Here is a 19,232-nt window from a genome sequence, read left to right as displayed (position 1 = left end):
TTATTTTAAATCCATTTCATTTTCTTGCTTTTATGTTCTGAGTGTATAATTTTAGTTGGTGATTGTGAGGATGTTGATTTTCATTTTTTTTTTTTTTTTCTGAAAGTGTTATTACTTTAACATCTGAAGTAACTCTCACGAATGTAGTCTTATTCTGAATTTTTCTTTTTCTTTTTTGTTTTTATAGCATGTTGTGCTCTACATGATATGGTTCGCTTAGGATAGTTCTTGATTTCTTAGAAAATTGTTGAAGAATAAGTACGATTCAGTGCAATTCTTTTTCTGGGCAGATTCTGATTTTTTTTCTTATTTTAATTGGGCGTAATAATCGGTAGTTATTCTTAATATCTCTTCCATCATTTGATCTGGCTGCCAAAGGGTTTTTATTTTTTTTTATTTTTTTTGCCTTTTCTCTTTTTGTATTTTGTTGAAGTCCATGTACTTTTGCATTTGCTCATGGATTCAAACTGTGACATTTTAAGTACTGTTGATTTGCGTTATAGTGCATTTTTTTTTTCTTCCCTAATGACTAATCTGTATGCAACTCGGGCCAATCTGTGAATCCTTGGAGATAAAAGAAAATAATAATAATAATAAATCATAGTTTCTGAATTCTGATATTTTTTCACCCTTCTGTGTTTGTCATGTTTCTTGTACATGTATAATATTGGTGTATGTTTGTGTATTTGTGCTTCTCATCTATATCTCATGTATGCATCAAATTACTTTTCTTTTTTTTTTTTTCCTCTGGATGCATCAAATTGTACTTGGTGTTGATGGAGCTTGTGAATCTAGAACTTACTTTAGACGCTTTTTTTTCTTTTTTTTTTTCCTTGGGTTACTTGTCTGTAGTGTACCAGCTGAATGATGATCTTCACGTTTATATTAAGGAAAATCAATAGCCACTGTGATAGCTATAACATGATGCAGAACCTATTCTATATGTCTTTATTTGTCTCTTAACATTACATTCCTCGACTTCAACCCTCGCTGTGAGATCTGAAAACGGAGAACAAGAGAATGTTTGAATTGTAAAAGAAAGTTGCTGAGTTTTGCTGTGTACTACTAGTCTATGATGTTCTGGGATGGTGTTGGTTGTCTTCAATTTCGCTATTCCCCGGTTACGCTTGGCATTTTCTTTTACTGCAACGAAAATCCTCACGTAGTCGTCATTACTTTTTACAGTGAGGACTCAAACAAACGAAGATCCCACAGAAATAAAGTTTTTGGCCATATTGAAAAGGCACTCCGGATTCCTGTTCAAGATCGGAATTTAAACTACAAGCCTACCTTGAAGCTTGTGCTCGTCATCATAACATTAGGCACCTTTGTGACACTCTTCCTTTCTCCAGCAATTTATCATACAGAGCATCTATCGAACTCTCTATCCTGGTATGTTGTATTTGCTACTTGTCCTTTCATTTCTTGTTGCCAGTCTTTACTTTTTTTTGTTCATTTGGTCCAGTCGTCGCCTAGCTTACAGGAGTAGCGTTTCCATTTTCCGTTTGAAGCTTTAATTAACTACTCACTTGAGCATTTTAGTTTCCTTCAAAATGTCAGGTTCTTAATAAATTTATGTGCTGTGGACTCTCTATTGCATATTTATTTTCTTGTTGAATCACAAAAGCCAGTGTTTTCAACTAAAAATCTTTAGAACATCCAAATTTTCCTTGATGTTACATCTTGATGGCCACTGCACGCAGGCCTGCTTCTCAAGAGCGATCGATAGGAGAAGGCACTGTTGTAGATTTACGTTATTTATCACCATTAGACACCAATTGGGACCAAATATCAGACGCCTTAGATAAGCTGACAGACAAGGATACATACAAGGGGATTGGATTGTTGAACTTTAATAACAGCGAGATCAAACAATGGAAGGAGCTGATACCTGATGCCGAGCATGTTGTTCTGCATTTGGACCGTGTGTCCTTCAACACAACATGGGAATCGCTATACCCTGAATGGATTGACGAAGAGGAAGAATTTGACGTTCCTACTTGTCCTTCTCTACCCAAGATCCAATATCCAGGAAAACCACGACTTGATCTTATTGCTGTCAAGCTCCCCTGCAACAAGTCGGGGAGCTGGTCAAGAGATGCGGCCCGATTGCACCTGCAGCTCGAAGCAGCAAGACTTGCTGCATCTTCCAAAGGGTACCATCCAATGCTTGTGCTTATGGTGACTGAGTGCTTTCCGACCCCAAATCTGTTTACTTGTAAAGATCTTGTTGTACGAGAAGGGGATATTTGGCTATATCAACCAAATCTTAATAAATTGAGAGAAAAAGTACAACTTCCAGTTGGGTCATGTGAGCTTGCAGTTCCTCTCAAGGCTAAAGGTTAGACTTAAACCATGCACTTTTTACGCCGCTTTTATAGACTTCTCCCTTTGATATTCCAGTATAGTTTTTAGTGCCTTGATTTCTACTAGTCCATCACTCGATTCATTTTAATTTTTCTTTTTCTTTTTTTGCCTTCCCTTTTCCAAGATGTGTTCAAAAGTTTAGCTTACATTAGTGAATACATATATAGATACAACGACCTTCACAAGAATGTGAAGAACAGATAATTAAAATGAATAGAACATGCTTTTCTGGGTTTCTCTCTGAATGACATGAAGACGCTTATCTATTACTCAAATGACCTATAAAGATAATGAGCTGATCAAAATCATTTGGGAATCCTTTTATATAATTTTTTTTTTTAATTTTCAGTTTAACCTTTCCAATTGTTTTTCTTATTTAAGAAATGAATGAATCATGCCTTGCAAGTGAGAAGTAACCAAATATTTCATAAGCAGAGAACTTTCATTCTGAAAGAGCACACCGGGAAGCATATGCAACAATCCTACACTCTGCCCATGTATATGTTTGTGGGGCCATTGTTGCAGCACAAAGTATTCGCATGGCTGGTTCAACACGAGATCTCGTGATTCTTGTTGATGAAACAATTAGTGACTATCACCGAGGAGGGTTGGAGGCTGCCGGGTGGAAGATTCACACGATCAAAAGGATCAGGAACCCAAAAGCAGAACCAGAGGCATATAATGAGTGGAACTACAGCAAATTCCGTCTTTGGCAGCTCACAGAATATGACAAGATCATCTTTATTGATGCTGACTTGCTTATACTTAGGAATATCGATTTCCTGTTCGAGATGCCAGAAATATCAGCCACAGGAAACAATGCTACGCTGTTCAACTCAGGTGTGATGGTCATTGAACCGTCTAATTGTACCTTTCAGCTGCTAATGGATCACATCAATGAAATTGTGTCCTACAATGGTGGGGACCAAGGGTACCTCAATGAAATCTTTACATGGTGGCATAGAATTCCGAAACACATGAACTTCTTAAAACACTTTTGGGAAGGCGATGAACCGGAGAAGAAAGAGATGAAAACTCGCCTCTTTGGAGCTAATCCTCCAATCCTTTATGTCCTACACTATCTGGGTAATAAACCATGGATTTGCTTCCGGGACTACGATTGCAACTGGAACGTAGACATTTTGCAAGAGTTTGCGAGTGATGTTGCGCATAAGAGATGGTGGAAAGTGCATGATGCAATGCCAGAAAACCTGCACAAGTACTGTTTGCTTCGCTCCAAGCAGAAGGCGGCATTGGAATGGGATCGGAGGCAGGCCGAGAAAGCAAATTACACAGACGGTCACTGGAAAGTTAAGATAAAGGATAAGCGTTTGAAGATATGTTTTGAGGAATTCTGTTTCTGGGAGAGCATGTTATGGCACTGGGGCGAAAAGAACTGGACAGACAATGCCACAGTCACTCCGGCACCGCCTGCAATCACAGCATCACTCTCTTCTTCATAAATTAATTTTTTTTCCCCTTCATACTTGTACACTTAATTTAGATGGAAAAAGTTTTTTTGCATTCTTAAGACATGATAAAGAATTGTATCTTCTTATAAATTATTATTCTTATTTAATGCATTTTACACTCACTCTTGGCACAGTTTACATGCTTTGGTGCCTAGTTTCTACAATATTCCTAATGCCATGAAGTATAATCTCTGTAAACTTAGAAGCAGAAAGTTTGATTACTGAAAACTCAGCTATTAACATTCCTGTTTTCCTACAGATTACATCTCTTTTTCATTCTCTATTTATTTTTACTGAAGAGCACTTCTATTTGTCCTCTTGCTGTTTTAATTATAAAAAAGCTCTGTTTGTCACCATGTACAGAGTAAATAGAATTTTTAGCATTTTCTTTTATTAAAAGACAGAAAATAATGACCATGACAAAACGACATCGTTTAATAACGTTTAATCCCTTCCTTTTCCAAATCAAATGTCTTCAGAATTGATATTGTTTTTCATGTTTTTTGAGAGAAAAAAAAAAAAGGGAACAAAAACGAAAACAAAAGAAGAAATGAATTTGAGCACAGCTTGTTGTAGTTCAAGTTCAAGAGCCAACTGGTGGATTTCTTCATTCTCGCCAATCATCACTACTACTAGTACAAGTACAAGTACATTCTCAGTCTCAGCAACCAAATTCTCATTCCCATTTTTGCGATACCCACTTGGTTGTATTCGTATTGCTCCAGAGAAATCCCGTTTGGTTTATGTCCGCAAGAGACGCTCAGAGTCCGACCAACCAATCATCAGCCCAACCATCGTTGAAGAAGTTTCAGCCGTCGACGAAGAGGACCTTCTCTTTGACGAACTGGAAGATGATGGTAGTATCTAAAAACCCATTTCTTTCTTTCTTCAAGTTTCGATTTCATTTTGCTCAATTTTCCTTTTTTTTTTTTTGTCCATTTGGTTTCTGTTAATAAGCATATGTGGAATCTAATTTTGGGAAGGAGATCTTCTAATCAAAATTTGGTTTGGTAATAGTCTAGAGCTTGTTTGGTAGGTGAGAAAAGTGAAAGTGGGGATAGGAGTGGGAGAGATTGCTGATTAGTGCCAAGGATTTCGGGACCTGCGATTGTTTGGTAGGAGTGAAAATTGAAGAGAATAGATTGGACGAGGAATTTTAGTGTTGAAGAACCCAAATTTTAATATATTCTAGTGTAGGGATTAGAGCACAGAATTCATACCAAACATTAGGGGAAAGTGATTTATCTTTCCTTCCTATTTTCATTCCCTCTTACCAAACATAACCTTAAGATCCTCTACAAGCAATTTAAAATGCGCTTTAAGTGTTCTAAAGGCTCGTTCATTTCACCGATTTGAGTTTAGAATTTGAGTTTTATTACAGTAAAAGGCTCTCAGAAACAGTCACATCTAACTTTTTTACTACAGTAAAAAGCTCTCACACAAAGTCACATCTTAATTCAAATTAAAAACTCGAATCAACGAACTAAACGAGACCTAAGAGTATGTTTGTTTTACAAGTTGTGTATGTGAGAGAGAAACACTGTAGTAAAAAAGTTAAATTTAAATTTTTGTGAGAGAAAATACTGTAGCAATAGAACTTTAGTTGTGAAAAGAACAAGGTGTTTAACCTTTTGTTTTTCTTCATTTAATTCCTTTTATATAGAATCGAGCCCATTTAAGCATCTTGAAGTATAGTGTTCTGCTAAAATCAATGAGATTATTGATTATTTTGGGCATATGTGAGTGGTAATGATTCTTCTTTGTGGCCACTTGAGGCTAGCTCAAGTGGTTGGGTATGTGAGTGTGTGCGTGTGTACACTAAGGTTTGTTTTATTTTTTGTTAGTAAAGTGGGAGCCGTAGGCCTCACACCAATTCAAAGAAAAAAAACAAAGTTGTGTTTTCAATCCACAAGTTTGAGCATTTGATCAAAAGGTTGGAGTGCTTCATTTCTGAATGAAATTTCAAATTGTGCAGAAGATTTTGTTGACGATGACGGTGATTATTATGTTGAAGATGAGTATGAGGAAGATGATGCGGAAACTTACGTAAGATTTTTATTTTTTTTATTTTTTTTATTTTTGATGAAGTTATAAGACGTTAGTAAGTGCTAAGTTTTGAAAATAATCTGAACATTGATATGATGCCTTCCTCTTTGGGAGGTTGGGGATGGAGGGGCAGGGGGTGGAATTTCTCTTGCAGGGACATGGTGGGATAAAAAGGCATTGGAAATAGCGGAAGAAGTTTCTCTTTCATTTGACGGTGACTTGAACATATACGCCCTCAAGACATTGTCGAATTCCACCATTCGAGTGCGCATCGAGAACCTTACTAAGAAGTAAGCATCATTTTGGGATTATTCTTTGAGGTCATAATTTTTAAAGATTGTATCTTAAGTAAACACCATAGACAAGACAAGCATATGTTACGTCTTTCATTGTGCTCAATCGGGCATTTCCATTTTCCGGATACCGCCAAGTAGTAACCACCTTATTATCTGATTTATCCCTCTACAGTTTAGTTGACCCCAGTACAAGTTGTAATACTGGTATTTGTTTGTCTTCTAAAAATTTTGCCTTCTAAGCTTTGAATGAGAAATGCATTAGCTTGAATAAATGGCAGGCATTTTGAAGGAATGCCTTTTCAAAACCTGTTGAACAAGTTTTCCCTCTTTCTCTTCATGCTAATATCATCCTTTATATTATGTTGACTAAATCTGCCTACCACCGTTAAATATGTTATCCATGTCGTATGTGCTTTAAGCAACGTAGTTTGGTTATCTAGTTCCTTAATAACCTTGTACTGGTAAAGTTCCTCTGTCTCTGCAATAAAGAACTCTGACCATCTGGTTATTGTTGGACACTTACTATACACGCAGATACATAATCGCACAAATTGTACCAAAGTTTTGTTGTATTATATGAGCTTCCAGGAAGATGGTCATGATATTATGTCAAAATCTGAGCCTGCCTATTCTATCCTACTTATTATCCAGTAAACTGTGATCATACTTTTGGCCATATGATTTTTTTATGATACGGTTTTGCATGATTAGGTGTCGGGAAAAATGTGTATAGTTGAATTTTTGCCGTCAATAATAAGTTTCCTATCATTAGTGGTGAGGTGCCAATGTAAACGAATGCCTCTTTTAACCATAAACAATGACATGTCACAGGTCTGGTTCCCCCAGTATGGGAGATATAGAAGCTTTTTCTGCAGCATACCGAGCACGGTTAGACGAAGCAGAGCTTGCTAAATCCATACCCGAAAATATATGTTTGGAGGTTACTTCACCTTTTCCTATTAGTTTTTTTGTCATCGTCTCTTGCTATCTACATTCTAATTTATTTTGCATTTTGACTTGAAATAACCGTAAGTTAAGACTACAAATAGCAACAAACATTTTTTTAAGAATAAAATACTACACAGAAACCATAAATTAAGCCTAATTGTTGATAGACGTGGCTGCTTTCTATAGTTTCTGCACTTGGCTGAGTACGATTAGCACCAATCTATTTTGACCAAGTCCATAGATGAAATTTGAATATTGTTATCTACCTCATTATTTATGTATTTTACCAACCTAATATAAACAGAACGTTTCCCTGGCAGGTTTCATCTCCGGGCGTCGAAAGGGTTGTTCGGGTTCCACAAGACCTAGACCGGTTCAAAGAACGGCCAATGTACGTAAAATATGTCAGTGAGATAGCTGCAACTGGTTCATCTTCAGAAAGTGATGGTGTTTTTAGGCTTGTTTCTTTCGACTTGGAGATGAGGAGTTGCACTTGGGGTTTAGCAGATGTGAGGATAAACAGGGAGAAAGCTGGGAAAGGGAGGCCACTCAGCAAAAAACAACGAGAATGGCGTTTAGACACACCCTTCGATTCCTTGCGCTTAGTTCGGTTGTATTCTGAAATTTGACCTTTATTTCGAATATGTTTTTCCCCCTCCCTCTATAACCATGTCTGTAGAAGAAATTAAAAATATGGCGGATTATTATACATAAAAGAAACTAATACCTAAAATGAGGAAAAATTTTTACATTGTAAGTTGTAATGTACATTTGTTATTGCACATGTGAAATCTTATAAATCAATGTATCATACAAGTAATGACACATTTTTCATTGTAAGTAGTTACTTTGCAAGGATCACAAGATTCCCAGGATTTCATTTGGAAATCTTATCTCCTTGTAAAGCTTTTGCTTGACTGGTATTTTATAAGAAAATCAAGACTCGTTGGATGGTTTAGAGGAAAATCCACACTTGAGTAAAAATAGTACCGAAATCATACAACATTAGTAATTTAGACCAATATTTTTAAAATTTATTTTCCATAGAAGCGATAGAAACTCTTAAAATTTAGTCTTTCCTAAATTCATTAAATAAAATACTAATTTTTAAAAGTTCACCTAGAGCTAAAGGTGATATTGGGTAATATGTTCCACTAAGTTTTAAAGTAACTTTATGAAACCTACCTAAAAATTGATACAAAGTTTCGGCAATTTACCAATAATATGTGTCTATATGTCTTGTTCTTAATTTTGCACTGATATAGTTTGTTATAGCATCCTTATAGGGGATGCATTGTTGAAACATAATATAAATTGAGCTCCATCTTACAAGCATATCTAGGGCTAATGCTCTAGGAGTTAGATTTAAAACCTTGTAAATACATTTAAAATTGTATTATATATTAAACCGGCGCTATGTGATCCTAGAACACATTTAAAACCTAATATTCTTTTATCTAAATCGAAACCTTTAAAGTAATGTCCGGTTAAAGATAAATTGAGCTCCATCTTACAAGCATATCTAGGGCTAATGCTCTAGGAGTTAGATTTAAAACCTTATAAATACATTTAAAATTGTATTATATATTAAATCGACGCTATGTGATCCTAGAACACATTTAAAATTTAATATTCTTTTATCTAAATCGAAACCTTTCAAGTAATATCCGGTTACAGATAAATAATCTTTATTGGCAACGGCAGACCAAATGTCTATCGTTAATGCAACACAACCACTAGTAAAGTGTAAAAGGTTTATTGATGCTTATTTTTATTGTTTAAATAATTTTAACAAATCTTTCTTAAGAGTAATTTTTTTAAAAAAAAAACTGTGCATTAGGATTGTGTACAACTTTAATATATCGGTGCTAATTAGGATGCTCTATAAAACTAAGTGGTTGGTCTAATGCGGCTATCATTCGCGCAACTTCCATACGATCTACTTGCGGATCGTATTTTCAAGTGGTTAGACCACCGGTTGCACGATCAAAAAATAATTGTGTTTGGCGGAGTTCGGTTCTGCTGATTTGGCCACACTTTTGAAGACACTTTTCGGAGTGTCTTCTCAAGTGTGTTGTGCTGTGAATAGTGTCACCTTGTCATTTAGAATATCAATATTTACATTGAGATATGTGTTTAGTGTTACCGTCATTGTCAACATCCTCAATTGTGTCGAAGTAATCCCAAACTGTCGAGGTGCGCTTGCATTTCATCTTGGAGGTTGTAACACTTGCAGTAGCACTTGCACTTACCTCTCCTCTACGCCCACGACCTCCACTACATCCACCACGACTTAGATTTTTAGGTTCCTCAGTTGCTTGTGTTTGCGATTCCTGCGTAATAAATTCATTAGTAGGAAATTGCCCTTCTTCCACGTTCTGTTGGGCATCAACAAGATTATCACCATAATTAAAAGAATCCATTATAAAAAATAAGAGCGATTTGAGAGAGAGAGCTTTAGGATATTGTGTAAGTTTTTGGAAAAATTATGAGAGTGATTTTAGAGATTGAGAGAGTTTGGGCAGAAAAATGTTTGGGGGATGGTGGGGTATTTATACGGAACTTTTTGGGTTAAAAAATTGATATCTCTCTCCCCCCCCCCCAAATTCAGATCCAACGGCTATCTCTTAGAATCGGCAGGTCGGGTTCAGGCAAGTTCGGGCTGAAATCGGGCAACGGTAAAAAAAAAAGAGCTGTTGGTGATCGGGCTTTCGGGTGGCAGTTCGGGTCGGGCGCCAACGTTCAAAAAACTAGTCGTTGATTGGGCTTCGAGCTTCGGGCAAATCAGGCTGGAATTCGGGCCTTATGGAAAAAAAAAAATTGGCGGCTTTCGTTCGGCGGCTTTCCACGATGTTGATTTTTCTCGGGCAGCCCGAGCCCGAGTCCGAGAAAGTAGTTGAACGGGCGGCCTTAGGTGCCTGCCAGCCGAACCTAAAAAATTCAGGCTTCAGACATGTCCACCCACTGGCCTAAAATTCGGGCCTATGGCCCCGTTCTTTTCGCTGATTTGAGTTTAGAATTCAAGTTTTGCTACAGTAAAAAACTCTCAGAAACAATCACATCTAATTTTTTTGCTACAGTAAAAAGCTCTTACACAACATCACATCTCAACTCAAATTAAAAACTCGAATTAACGAACTGAACGGGGCCTCCTTTCTGGCGTGTCATGTGCATATTCAAAATTGGATAATTATATAAATCCTTATTTTTATTTTAGATTTCCTTCATATTCACAATTTTTTTTTTTTGAATATAGCATATTTTTTGCCGTTGGTATAGTAAACCTTTAAAAAAGTCTATCTCAACTTTTAACGACGCTGTGCTTTATTGACTCCATTTCAAGTACAAATTCAAATAAGGGAGTGCAAAGGTAGGATATGAATTTACTTACCAAATGTTAAAAAAAGCGTATTTATTTAATAGTAGGTGGACCATAATTCTTTATTATTTTTTAGTAATTTAATCGTATGACCTTTGAGAAAATGATCATATGAGCATGATGTTTAACCAACAATAAAGATTCCTTCATCGAATTATAGAGTACTTCAAATATCGGATATATAATTTTCATTATTCTTTCTCTTTTTTTTTTTTAGGAGAATCTTTAATAATCTTCTTTGATCCATTAAGTTGAATAATATTTTAAAATTTCGTTCATTTCACTGATTTGAATTTAGAATTTAAATTTTATTATAGTAAAAAGTTTTCAAAAACAGTCACATTTAATTTTTTTATTACAATAAAAAACTCTCATATAAAATTATATTTTAACTCAAATTAAAAATTTAAATCAGTGAACTAAACAGAGGACATATCAAATTGTCACGGATAGATATGCAGCAGGCCAAAGACGCTTTAATAAGAACCCTTTATATATTTGGTTTTTTTTTTTTTTTTTTTTTTTTTTTTTTGTCTTTTCCTTTATGCATTTGAGTTTGGACTAATTGATCCCTATGAGTAGATGGTGGATAATAGTAAATATCCAGCTGTTTTGTTTTTTTTTTTTTGATAATTGAAATATCCAGCTGTTACGTTGTCCCAAAGGGAACCATCACTTTTCAAAAAAGAGAAAACGGGGCCGTTCATGTTGTCTTCTTCCATGACAATTCTATCCTATGCATGCCGATATTGACTTTTACAGCATGTTTTGTAGGGTGGAAAAGAGCGAAAGAAAAAAAAAATAAAGAAAGAATTTTGAAGATAAAAATTGAATTTTAGGTTGGGTGGAAGAAAATGAGGAACAAAAGAAAAAGAAAATTTATGAAGTTTATTAATTTTGAAGCTTTTTAATTTTAGAAAGTGAAAAAGAGGAAAAAAATTTCACAAATAAATGATGTGTAAAATAATAATTTTAATCTTCGTCATTCATAATATTTTTATTTATATTTAGATATTATTATAAAATGTCTTAAATTTGACATTTTTGTTTTACTTTTCTTTCTCTTTTATACATAATATGAGAGAAAATTATTTTACTTTCTTCATCTAGATATTTTATTTTTTTTTTATTCTTCTTTTCTATCCATCCTACCAAACATAACATTAAATTAGTGGGTATGGAAAGCCATGTACCATACACACACATATATATCACTTTTATGTCACAACTCTCACACTGTTGTAATTAGTAGTGTTATTCAGCATGATGATCACATGAAAACGTTCCAATTCTAAATCTGACCGTAGAATATGAGTTGTCTCATTTTGTCCCTCATAGCTTAACATGGAAAATTTTCTTCAAGCTTATAAGAATTGGTACTCTATTATTGCGGCATGAGTTTTTTTCACACCATCGTTTTAATCACGTGTACTTGTCATTGACGACATACGATTAAAATTGATTAAAAAATTAATGCATCAATGTCGGAACTATCAAACTTATAACCTGTTATGGTTGAGTTTTGTGCCATTTTGAATTATATGAGACAAAATAAGACAACTTCTATTATTTAGGGATTAAAATCAAAATTAATCCTAAAAAGAATATAAAGTTAAAAAAATCTTGCATTGTCGTGTGACAACACTGAAATAACTGTCACACATGCAATGTTTTAATCAACTACTCGTGTTATTGTTTTTTTCCCGATATCTTTGGAACAATAGGTAATCAATCAAAAGTTAATGATGGTAATTAGTATCTTTCTAAAATAAAAGTTATGATTTAGCTCAATACGTGACCTAGTAGTAGTAGCAGCGAAGCCCTAATTGGCTTAGAACATGAAGCAGCTTTCTGCACAAAAAGTGCTAAAAGTAAAGTTTGGTTGTCTTTGCTTGTAATAATTTCTATGGTTAGGTAAGATTTTGATTTAGATTCTTCTGCTCACAGTGCTTATCTTTACTCTTATCAGTTCAAAACAAAAAAGTTGACTAATCCTCAATTTCAAATTTAGCTTCTTTTTTTTTCCCCTTTCTTTCTTCAAATTTCTGCTGAAATTTCAAAGTGAAATTAATGAATGGAAGAGTAAAAGTTAAAGAGAAACTACCAACTTAAGTGACGTTTAGTTTATAAATTTATAATTATAGTTTATGATTTTAATTTTTAAAATTTAAATTTTTAATGAGATAAAACATTATTGTAAAATTACGAACTATAATCTTAAACCATACAGAATTATTGAAACAAACATCACTTTAAAAATTTATAAGACGTAGAAAATAGGATGTCCTATATATAAAAATACTATTGAAAGAAATCACCGAAAAATCTTAAAATAATACTAACTGACTTCATAAATCAAGGGGTAAATACAATAATCTATACTACTTACCTGGTATTATCTAAACAAATTGCCAAAGTAACAATATTAAGAAAAATACATAATAAAATTTGAAAATATCTTTTTCATATTCTACCTGTGATGGTATCTGATACATTGATGGAGTGCGAGTCGAAGCTCACTTTTTGTCTTGATTCTCATTAACATTTTTATTTTTCTGTTCTTGTTCGGAAAGGATTATAATTCTTATTTCAAAAAAAAAAAAAAAGAAAGGATATAATTGTTCTCATTGTTTATACTATTTATTGAGATCCAATCAAAGCACTGTGTCATGATTATCAGTGACCAACTTCGAGCCATGCCATTGGCGCAAACCAGGTCCGGGCGTGCATTTCAATGAAAGATTTGAGTTCCATATAACCGTTTGTGCTCCCCACAATCATTATATCACAATGAAAGATTCATTCTCTCTTTTCGGTGTTCAACTTTTTTTTTTTGTTTTTTTTTTAATATACATTTACAATCGTTTTGTCTTGCTTTGCTAATATTGTCATGCAATTTTCAACAAAGACACTGGATTTTATTTATTTATTATTATTATTATTTGTGCTTGAACATCAGGACTTTTGATTAAAACTTGGGTGGTTGATTCTTCTTGAGATGTATGAATTTCTTTAAGTTTTCTCTTGCAATGATTGAGAAAATTCTAAAATTTAATAAATTTTTTTTATAATTGGATAATTTTACCCTAATATTACAAGTACGGGTGTTGCACTTGTGTACCAACTCATTACATTTAATTTTATTGATAGATGCATCAACTCATTATTAATTAATGTAATAGTCTTTTAAACACCTACTAATAAAATTAGTACACTTTATAAATACGCTAGATGAAAATAACTCTATTAAATGTCGAGTGAGATTTTGTCATATCATTAGCATAAAAAAGGAAAAAAAAAAAAGAAAATAAAGGAGTGGACTGTTAATTTCTTCGAGTAATGACTAATTGCAACATAAATCCCCTTTTTCAACAAAAAAAAAAAATCAAAAGAAAAAAAAATGCCATGTTATTTTCCAACATCTTTCTCTATGTTTGTATATATACAATGATAGCTAGTATAATGTATATGCCTGCAGAGTAACACCAAAATTTACCTAACCCTTCCCCAGTTGCATCCTGCAATTTCTCAACGTCTCTCTCTCTCTCTCCCTCTCTCTCTGCTCTTAAAAAAAATGCTATAATTGGATCACGTCCTTGGCTGGATCTAATATTTTAAGCACCCTTTTGGCTAAAGCCACCCAGAATTCACGTGCCTTTGAAACAGAAATTTGTTTCAACAAAAAAGATATATAGTAAGTAAGATAAGATAAACTTTGCAGAGCATTATTATATTTTAATATTTATATGTATATATACAGGGAAGTTCTCAAGGAATAATGGTGGTGAATTAGAGAATTTAGAAGGGCAATTTCTTCTTTTTTGTTTTTTCTTTTGAGAGGAATCTTTGGGATTCCCTGACAGACAATGGGAAATAAGGCTTGGTTTTCAGTGGTGGTGGGATTTGTGTGGTTGATTTTGGTCAATGTTAATAATGTTGGGGCTTACCCAGTTGAGGATCTGGTAGTGAAATTGCCTGGCCAGCCAAAAGTAAGCTTCAGTCAATATGCTGGTTATGTTGATGTTGATTTCAATGCTGGGAGGAGCTTGTTTTACTACTTTGTTGAAGCTGACAATGAGCCTCACAAGAAGCCCCTAACTCTCTGGCTCAATGGAGGTTTGCTTCTTTTTTTTTTTTTTTAAATTAAGAATCAGTTGGAAAGATTTTGACTTGAGTTTTGGACCATAATGTTGGGTACTTCTTCTTGGTTTGAGTTCACTTTTTTTCTTTTTTTTTTTTTCTGTTTTGTAACATCCTTGTTCAATAGAGTTTCTCATACTGGGCAAGTGTGAGTTTTTCAGGTTTTCATGAGAAAACTGCGATTTCAGTTAATGGGTTTTCTTGATCCATTTTGCATTTGGTGTCTCTTTTTTTATTCATTTTAAATTTTTTTCTTTTAGATTCACCTTCTCATTCTTCTTCTTCTTCTTCTTCTTCTTCTTCTTCTTCTTCTAATTTGTTTCTGAAATGTTCATTTTCCCAATGCAATTGTGTTCTATTCTCTGTATCTTTTAAAGTTTGTGCCTTTTTTCCCCCCTATTCATCTCTAGTACACTTGGGGCTTTATTTTATTCCAACTGCATCTCAAAGCATCTGAGAAGTGAGAAATGAGAATCAGTCAAAGTGATGTTTAGTAGAGGGATTCGTTTCCTGATGCGAATCATGATTCGTGGTTCGTTACAGTGTTTTTTCTCACAAAAAATTCACGTAAATTGAAAATAGTTCGAATCACATTGTTTGAATCCTCCAACCGAACGTCTTTCGAATTTTGAATGTACGGATATAGTTATTTATTTATATACTATATGCCACTGATACCCAAAAGTAAATTTCTTTTTTAAAAAAAAACTTTGAATTATTTGAAAATTTGATGTGTTTTTCCCTTTATTATAATTCCCCTGGCCTGTACTCGAGCAGATAAGCAAATTTTTGTAGGTGCTAAACTTGTGCATTGAGACGTCAGGTGAAAATCTGATAAGAATTCCACCAATATTCTGTTGCCCATTTGTTTCCAGAAAATGGACGTATATTCATAGGAGAATTCTTTGGAACAAAGTATAAACAAAAAAATAAATAAATAAATTCATATTCTGCATCATCAAGTTCCATTAAACATGCATACTTTGCCGTGATTTTGTTGTCCAGAACTACTTAATACTAATAAGATAAATTTTTATACTCTACCGTAGAATTCTTGAAAAAAAAAATTATGAACTTTTCACCCAGAAAGAATATAAGCAATAAGTACAGCTTGTTTGAATGAGAAAATCACAATATGGTCTCTCTATCTCTCTTGCATAACAAATAAGGTCTGTTGATGTAGCAACTGACTTGAACTTAAATGTTTTGTCCATTAGAGGACCTAGCTAGTTATAAGAAATGTGATTACACTACCCTTGACATTGAAATCTCTAAGCCTAAATAGTGAGATATAGTTACTTCCATGTTCAGGTCCAGGGTGTTCCTCTGTTGGTGGAGGCGCCTTCACAGAATTGGGTCCATTTTATCCGACTGGTGATGGTCGAGGCCTTCACAGAAATTCAATGTCATGGAACAGAGGTATTATAATGAAGATCAATGTTTTGGACATCTTTTGTCTTCCTTTCCAATGAGGAGTACAAGTAATATTGAAAAGTAACAATGTTTTACTTTCTTTGGTTTTCTTCTGCAGCATCAAATCTCCTTTTTGTTGAGTCTCCTGCTGGTGTTGGATGGTCATACTCAAACACCACTTCAGATTATAATTCCGGGGACGCTGCTGCGGGTAAAAGCGAAAATCTTACAACCCTTTGTCACTATTGTCTGTCGTTCAATTAAACTGTAGAATGTGATAACTTTTCTCGGGGTCTGGTTACTTCAATCTCAAAGTTTTGATTTCTTGCTTTTGGCAGCCAATGATATGCGCGAGTTCATGCTGAAGTGGTTAGAGAAATTTCCGACTTATAAGTCTAGAGATTTGTTTCTTACTGGAGAAAGCTATGCAGGTTTGGCAACTAGTTAGCAATGTTCCCAATTTCATATTATCTAGAAATGACGAACGGAAAAAAAAAAGAAATAAAAAAAAGGAAAGGTTTATTCTTCGAAGATATATCCCAATTATCAAGTGTATAGCATACATTATTGAGCTCATTTGAAATGCTTGTTTTATTCTCTATTGTAAATGCAAGCAATTTTGTGAATTGTTTTCTTTTGCTTCTCTTCTTTTCTCTTTTATTTACTCTATTATTTTGCTTATTTTTTACAGGGCACTATATACCTCAATTAGCTATTGCTTTATTGGATTACAATGAACATTCAACTGGTTTCAAGTTCAATCTAAAAGGAGTCGCCGTAAGACAACATTGAATGCCCTATTATATGGTTCAGCTTTAATTGGTGTATGCTTGTTTCATAGGTTTTAAACAATTGATGTTTAAACCTTTTTTGCTGCAGTGTTTTCTGTACAAAAATTTAAACAAATTTTAATTTCTGTTCAAACTTTATGTTCAGACATATAAACCAAATGGGCCATATAACACACAATAAGTTTCCCCATCTTCTTTTTGATAACATATTCCTCATATATGAACAAATTCATCTTTTATTTTATTTTATTTTATTTTTATAATAATAATATCCTGATGGCTTCTGTTGTTAGATTGGGAATCCACTCCTAAGACTTGACCGGGATATTCCTGCTTCATACGAATTCTTTTGGTCACATGGAATGATTTCTGATGAGCTTGGACTTACAATCATGAATGAATGCGATTTTGATGATTATTCCCTTGAAACTCCACACAATGTAACCGAGTCATGCACCAATGCCACAACTGAAGCGAACCAAATAGTTGGTGACTACATAGACCAGTACGACGTCATCCTAGATGTTTGTTATCCGTCCATTGTCGAGCAAGAGCTGAGGCTGCGTAAACTGGTATAATATCCTCCATGACTCTTTTCACTAACAACGTTTTCCTGCTGTAGTATCATCTTTCTCACCGTCAGATCGAATTCTGTTTTTATGTCTTCTGCAGGCTACTAAGATAAGTCTCGGTGTTGATGTGTGTATGAGTTACGAAAGGCGTTTCTATTTCAACCTTCCCGAGGTTCAGCATGCTCTTCACGCGAATCGGACAAAGTTACCTTATCCTTGGAGCATGTGTAGTCGGTAACTGATGTTCACATCTAAATCCTAATTTACAAGATGTACTACGTAAAAAAAACAAATTTTGACTGCTTTTCAAGAAAAAAGTGTAAGCATAGTGCTATGTACTACTGCTTTTCAATATTTTGTCCACTTTTATGTGCTATAAATCCCTTGAATACGATGCTAGTTTTTTATGTCAATAAACTTATTTTGCCAATATAAAGATTCAATTTAGAAACAACACTCTTGACAAATTAGTACTTGAGCGTACTATTATAAAGCATAACCAATATTCACGTTTCATGTTTTGGACAGAGTTTTAAATTATAATGAAACTGATGGTAACATAAACATTCTGCCCTTGCTCAAAAGGATAGTTCAAAATCACATACCAGTTTGGGTTTTCAGGTAATATTTATTTCTCTGTCAAAGAAAAAATAGACGTCTCAAAAGTTCATCTAATTCACCATTTCTATCCACTACTAACATGATTTGATTACCTACCAATCACAGTGGAGACCAAGATTCCGTTGTGCCATTGCTGGGATCCCGGACCCTCATCCGCGAACTAGCACACGAGCTAAAATTCAAGATCACGGTCCCATATGGAGCTTGGTTTCACAAAGGCCAGGTGCTTGAAAACCATTTTCCATTTTGTATTTTGTATTTCCGAGTTCAAGCATAAACTATTCAATCTATTCTTCACTACTGGTAATGCATTGTCACATGTTTGGTGACACTGCTGTGTGACAGTCCGATATATATGTAGTGATTACATCGCTAATTGTGATAAATAGCATTTTTGTAATTGATATGACTGCTAGTACTAATGTGTCGTCGTTTTTTCATTTTTCGATAGGTCGGAGGTTGGGCTACCGAATACGGAAACCTACTGACTTTTGCCACAGTGAGGGGTGCTTCTCATATGGTGCCATTTGCACAACCTTCAAGAGCATTGCATCTGTTCAGCTCATTTGTGCATGGCCGGAGGTTGCCAAACAACACACGTCCTTCAATTGACGATTGACAAAAGACTTAAGATGCAGAGACACAACTTTAGTAATTGGTAGTATTTTTTGTGATTTTTTTTTTTTTTTTTTTCCAAAAGATATAGAATTTTGCTCTTCATAGGTCAATAAGGAATATGGTTACTGGTGATTAGTTTTCAGGAAATGTGATTGAAAGAAAAATTGGAAAACAGTTCCAATTATATCATCCAACAGAGGTAGTTTGATTTAGGAATTTCCACATTATTCTTTATGCTGAGAGACAGATTAACCATATTTGTTCACAAGCTCTTTTTGCTTGTAGAAAATTGAAGAAGCATTTTAATTTATGTTTTATGAAACATGTGGTTCATTCTAATGTTTCGGAGTCTGATTCACGACATTAATATCGGACATTTCTGATTGTTTAATTTCAATACTCTTAGTTCATAAGTATATATATCGTTTTTCTAACGTATTTGTTGTTAATTGTGTTGTCTCCAAACTACACATAATATTCTATTTATCGCTGTTTTCACAATCAGAATCGTGTATTGAAATATAACACACAAAAAATATGTACCATGTACAGTTGTTGCATAAAACGTG

At 34.2% G+C, this 19,232-nt stretch overlaps 3 protein-coding genes across 5 annotated transcripts in view; all 3 read left to right on the top strand.

Moving 5' to 3' along the window:
• LOC21387061 (putative UDP-glucuronate:xylan alpha-glucuronosyltransferase 3) overlaps positions 1–4,041 on the top strand; it is a 4,371-nt gene extending 330 nt beyond the window's left edge. Inside the window, exons 3-5 of the mRNA XM_010112180.2 lie at positions 1,186–1,392; positions 1,704–2,341; positions 2,803–4,041. Coding sequence (XP_010110482.2) covers positions 1,186–1,392; positions 1,704–2,341; positions 2,803–3,830 — 1,873 coding nt within the window. The 3' untranslated portion in view covers positions 3,831–4,041. The remainder of the gene's footprint in view (positions 1–1,185; positions 1,393–1,703; positions 2,342–2,802) is intronic.
• A 315-nt stretch (positions 4,042–4,356) lies between these two features.
• LOC21387060 lies at positions 4,357–7,862 on the top strand. Of its 3 annotated transcripts, none has more exons than XM_024174861.1 (6): positions 4,357–4,480; positions 4,565–4,696; positions 5,815–5,885; positions 6,000–6,175; positions 7,013–7,121; positions 7,450–7,862. In XM_024174861.1, exons 1-6 carry the CDS (start codon positions 4,390–4,392, stop codon positions 7,756–7,758), a joined length of 888 nt encoding a protein of 295 aa, XP_024030629.1. In that variant the 5' UTR covers positions 4,357–4,389; the 3' UTR covers positions 7,759–7,862. The 3 variants fall into 3 exon arrangements, with proteins under 3 accessions (XP_024030629.1, XP_024030628.1, XP_010110481.1); XM_024174860.1 differs by having other exon boundaries at positions 4,357–4,486; XM_010112179.2 differs by having other exon boundaries at positions 4,357–4,696.
• Positions 7,863–13,986: 6,124 nt separating this feature from the next.
• LOC21387059 (serine carboxypeptidase-like 42) lies at positions 13,987–18,985 on the top strand. The gene is made up of 10 exons (XM_024174855.1): positions 13,987–14,624; positions 15,960–16,067; positions 16,180–16,272; positions 16,400–16,492; positions 16,753–16,838; positions 17,146–17,424; positions 17,525–17,658; positions 17,953–18,045; positions 18,151–18,268; positions 18,497–18,985. The coding sequence occupies exons 1-10, from the start codon at positions 14,375–14,377 to the stop codon at positions 18,662–18,664; spliced, it is 1,422 nt and encodes a 473-aa protein (XP_024030623.1). The 5' UTR covers positions 13,987–14,374; the 3' UTR covers positions 18,665–18,985.
• Positions 18,986–19,232: the final 247 nt, after the last annotated feature.

Source organism: Morus notabilis, unplaced genomic scaffold (assembly GCF_000414095.1).
Source record: "Morus notabilis unplaced genomic scaffold, ASM41409v2 Scaffold2016, whole genome shotgun sequence".
Lineage (NCBI taxonomy): Eukaryota > Viridiplantae > Streptophyta > Magnoliopsida > Rosales > Moraceae > Morus > Morus notabilis.
This window is presented reverse-complemented; position numbering and strand designations above follow the sequence as displayed.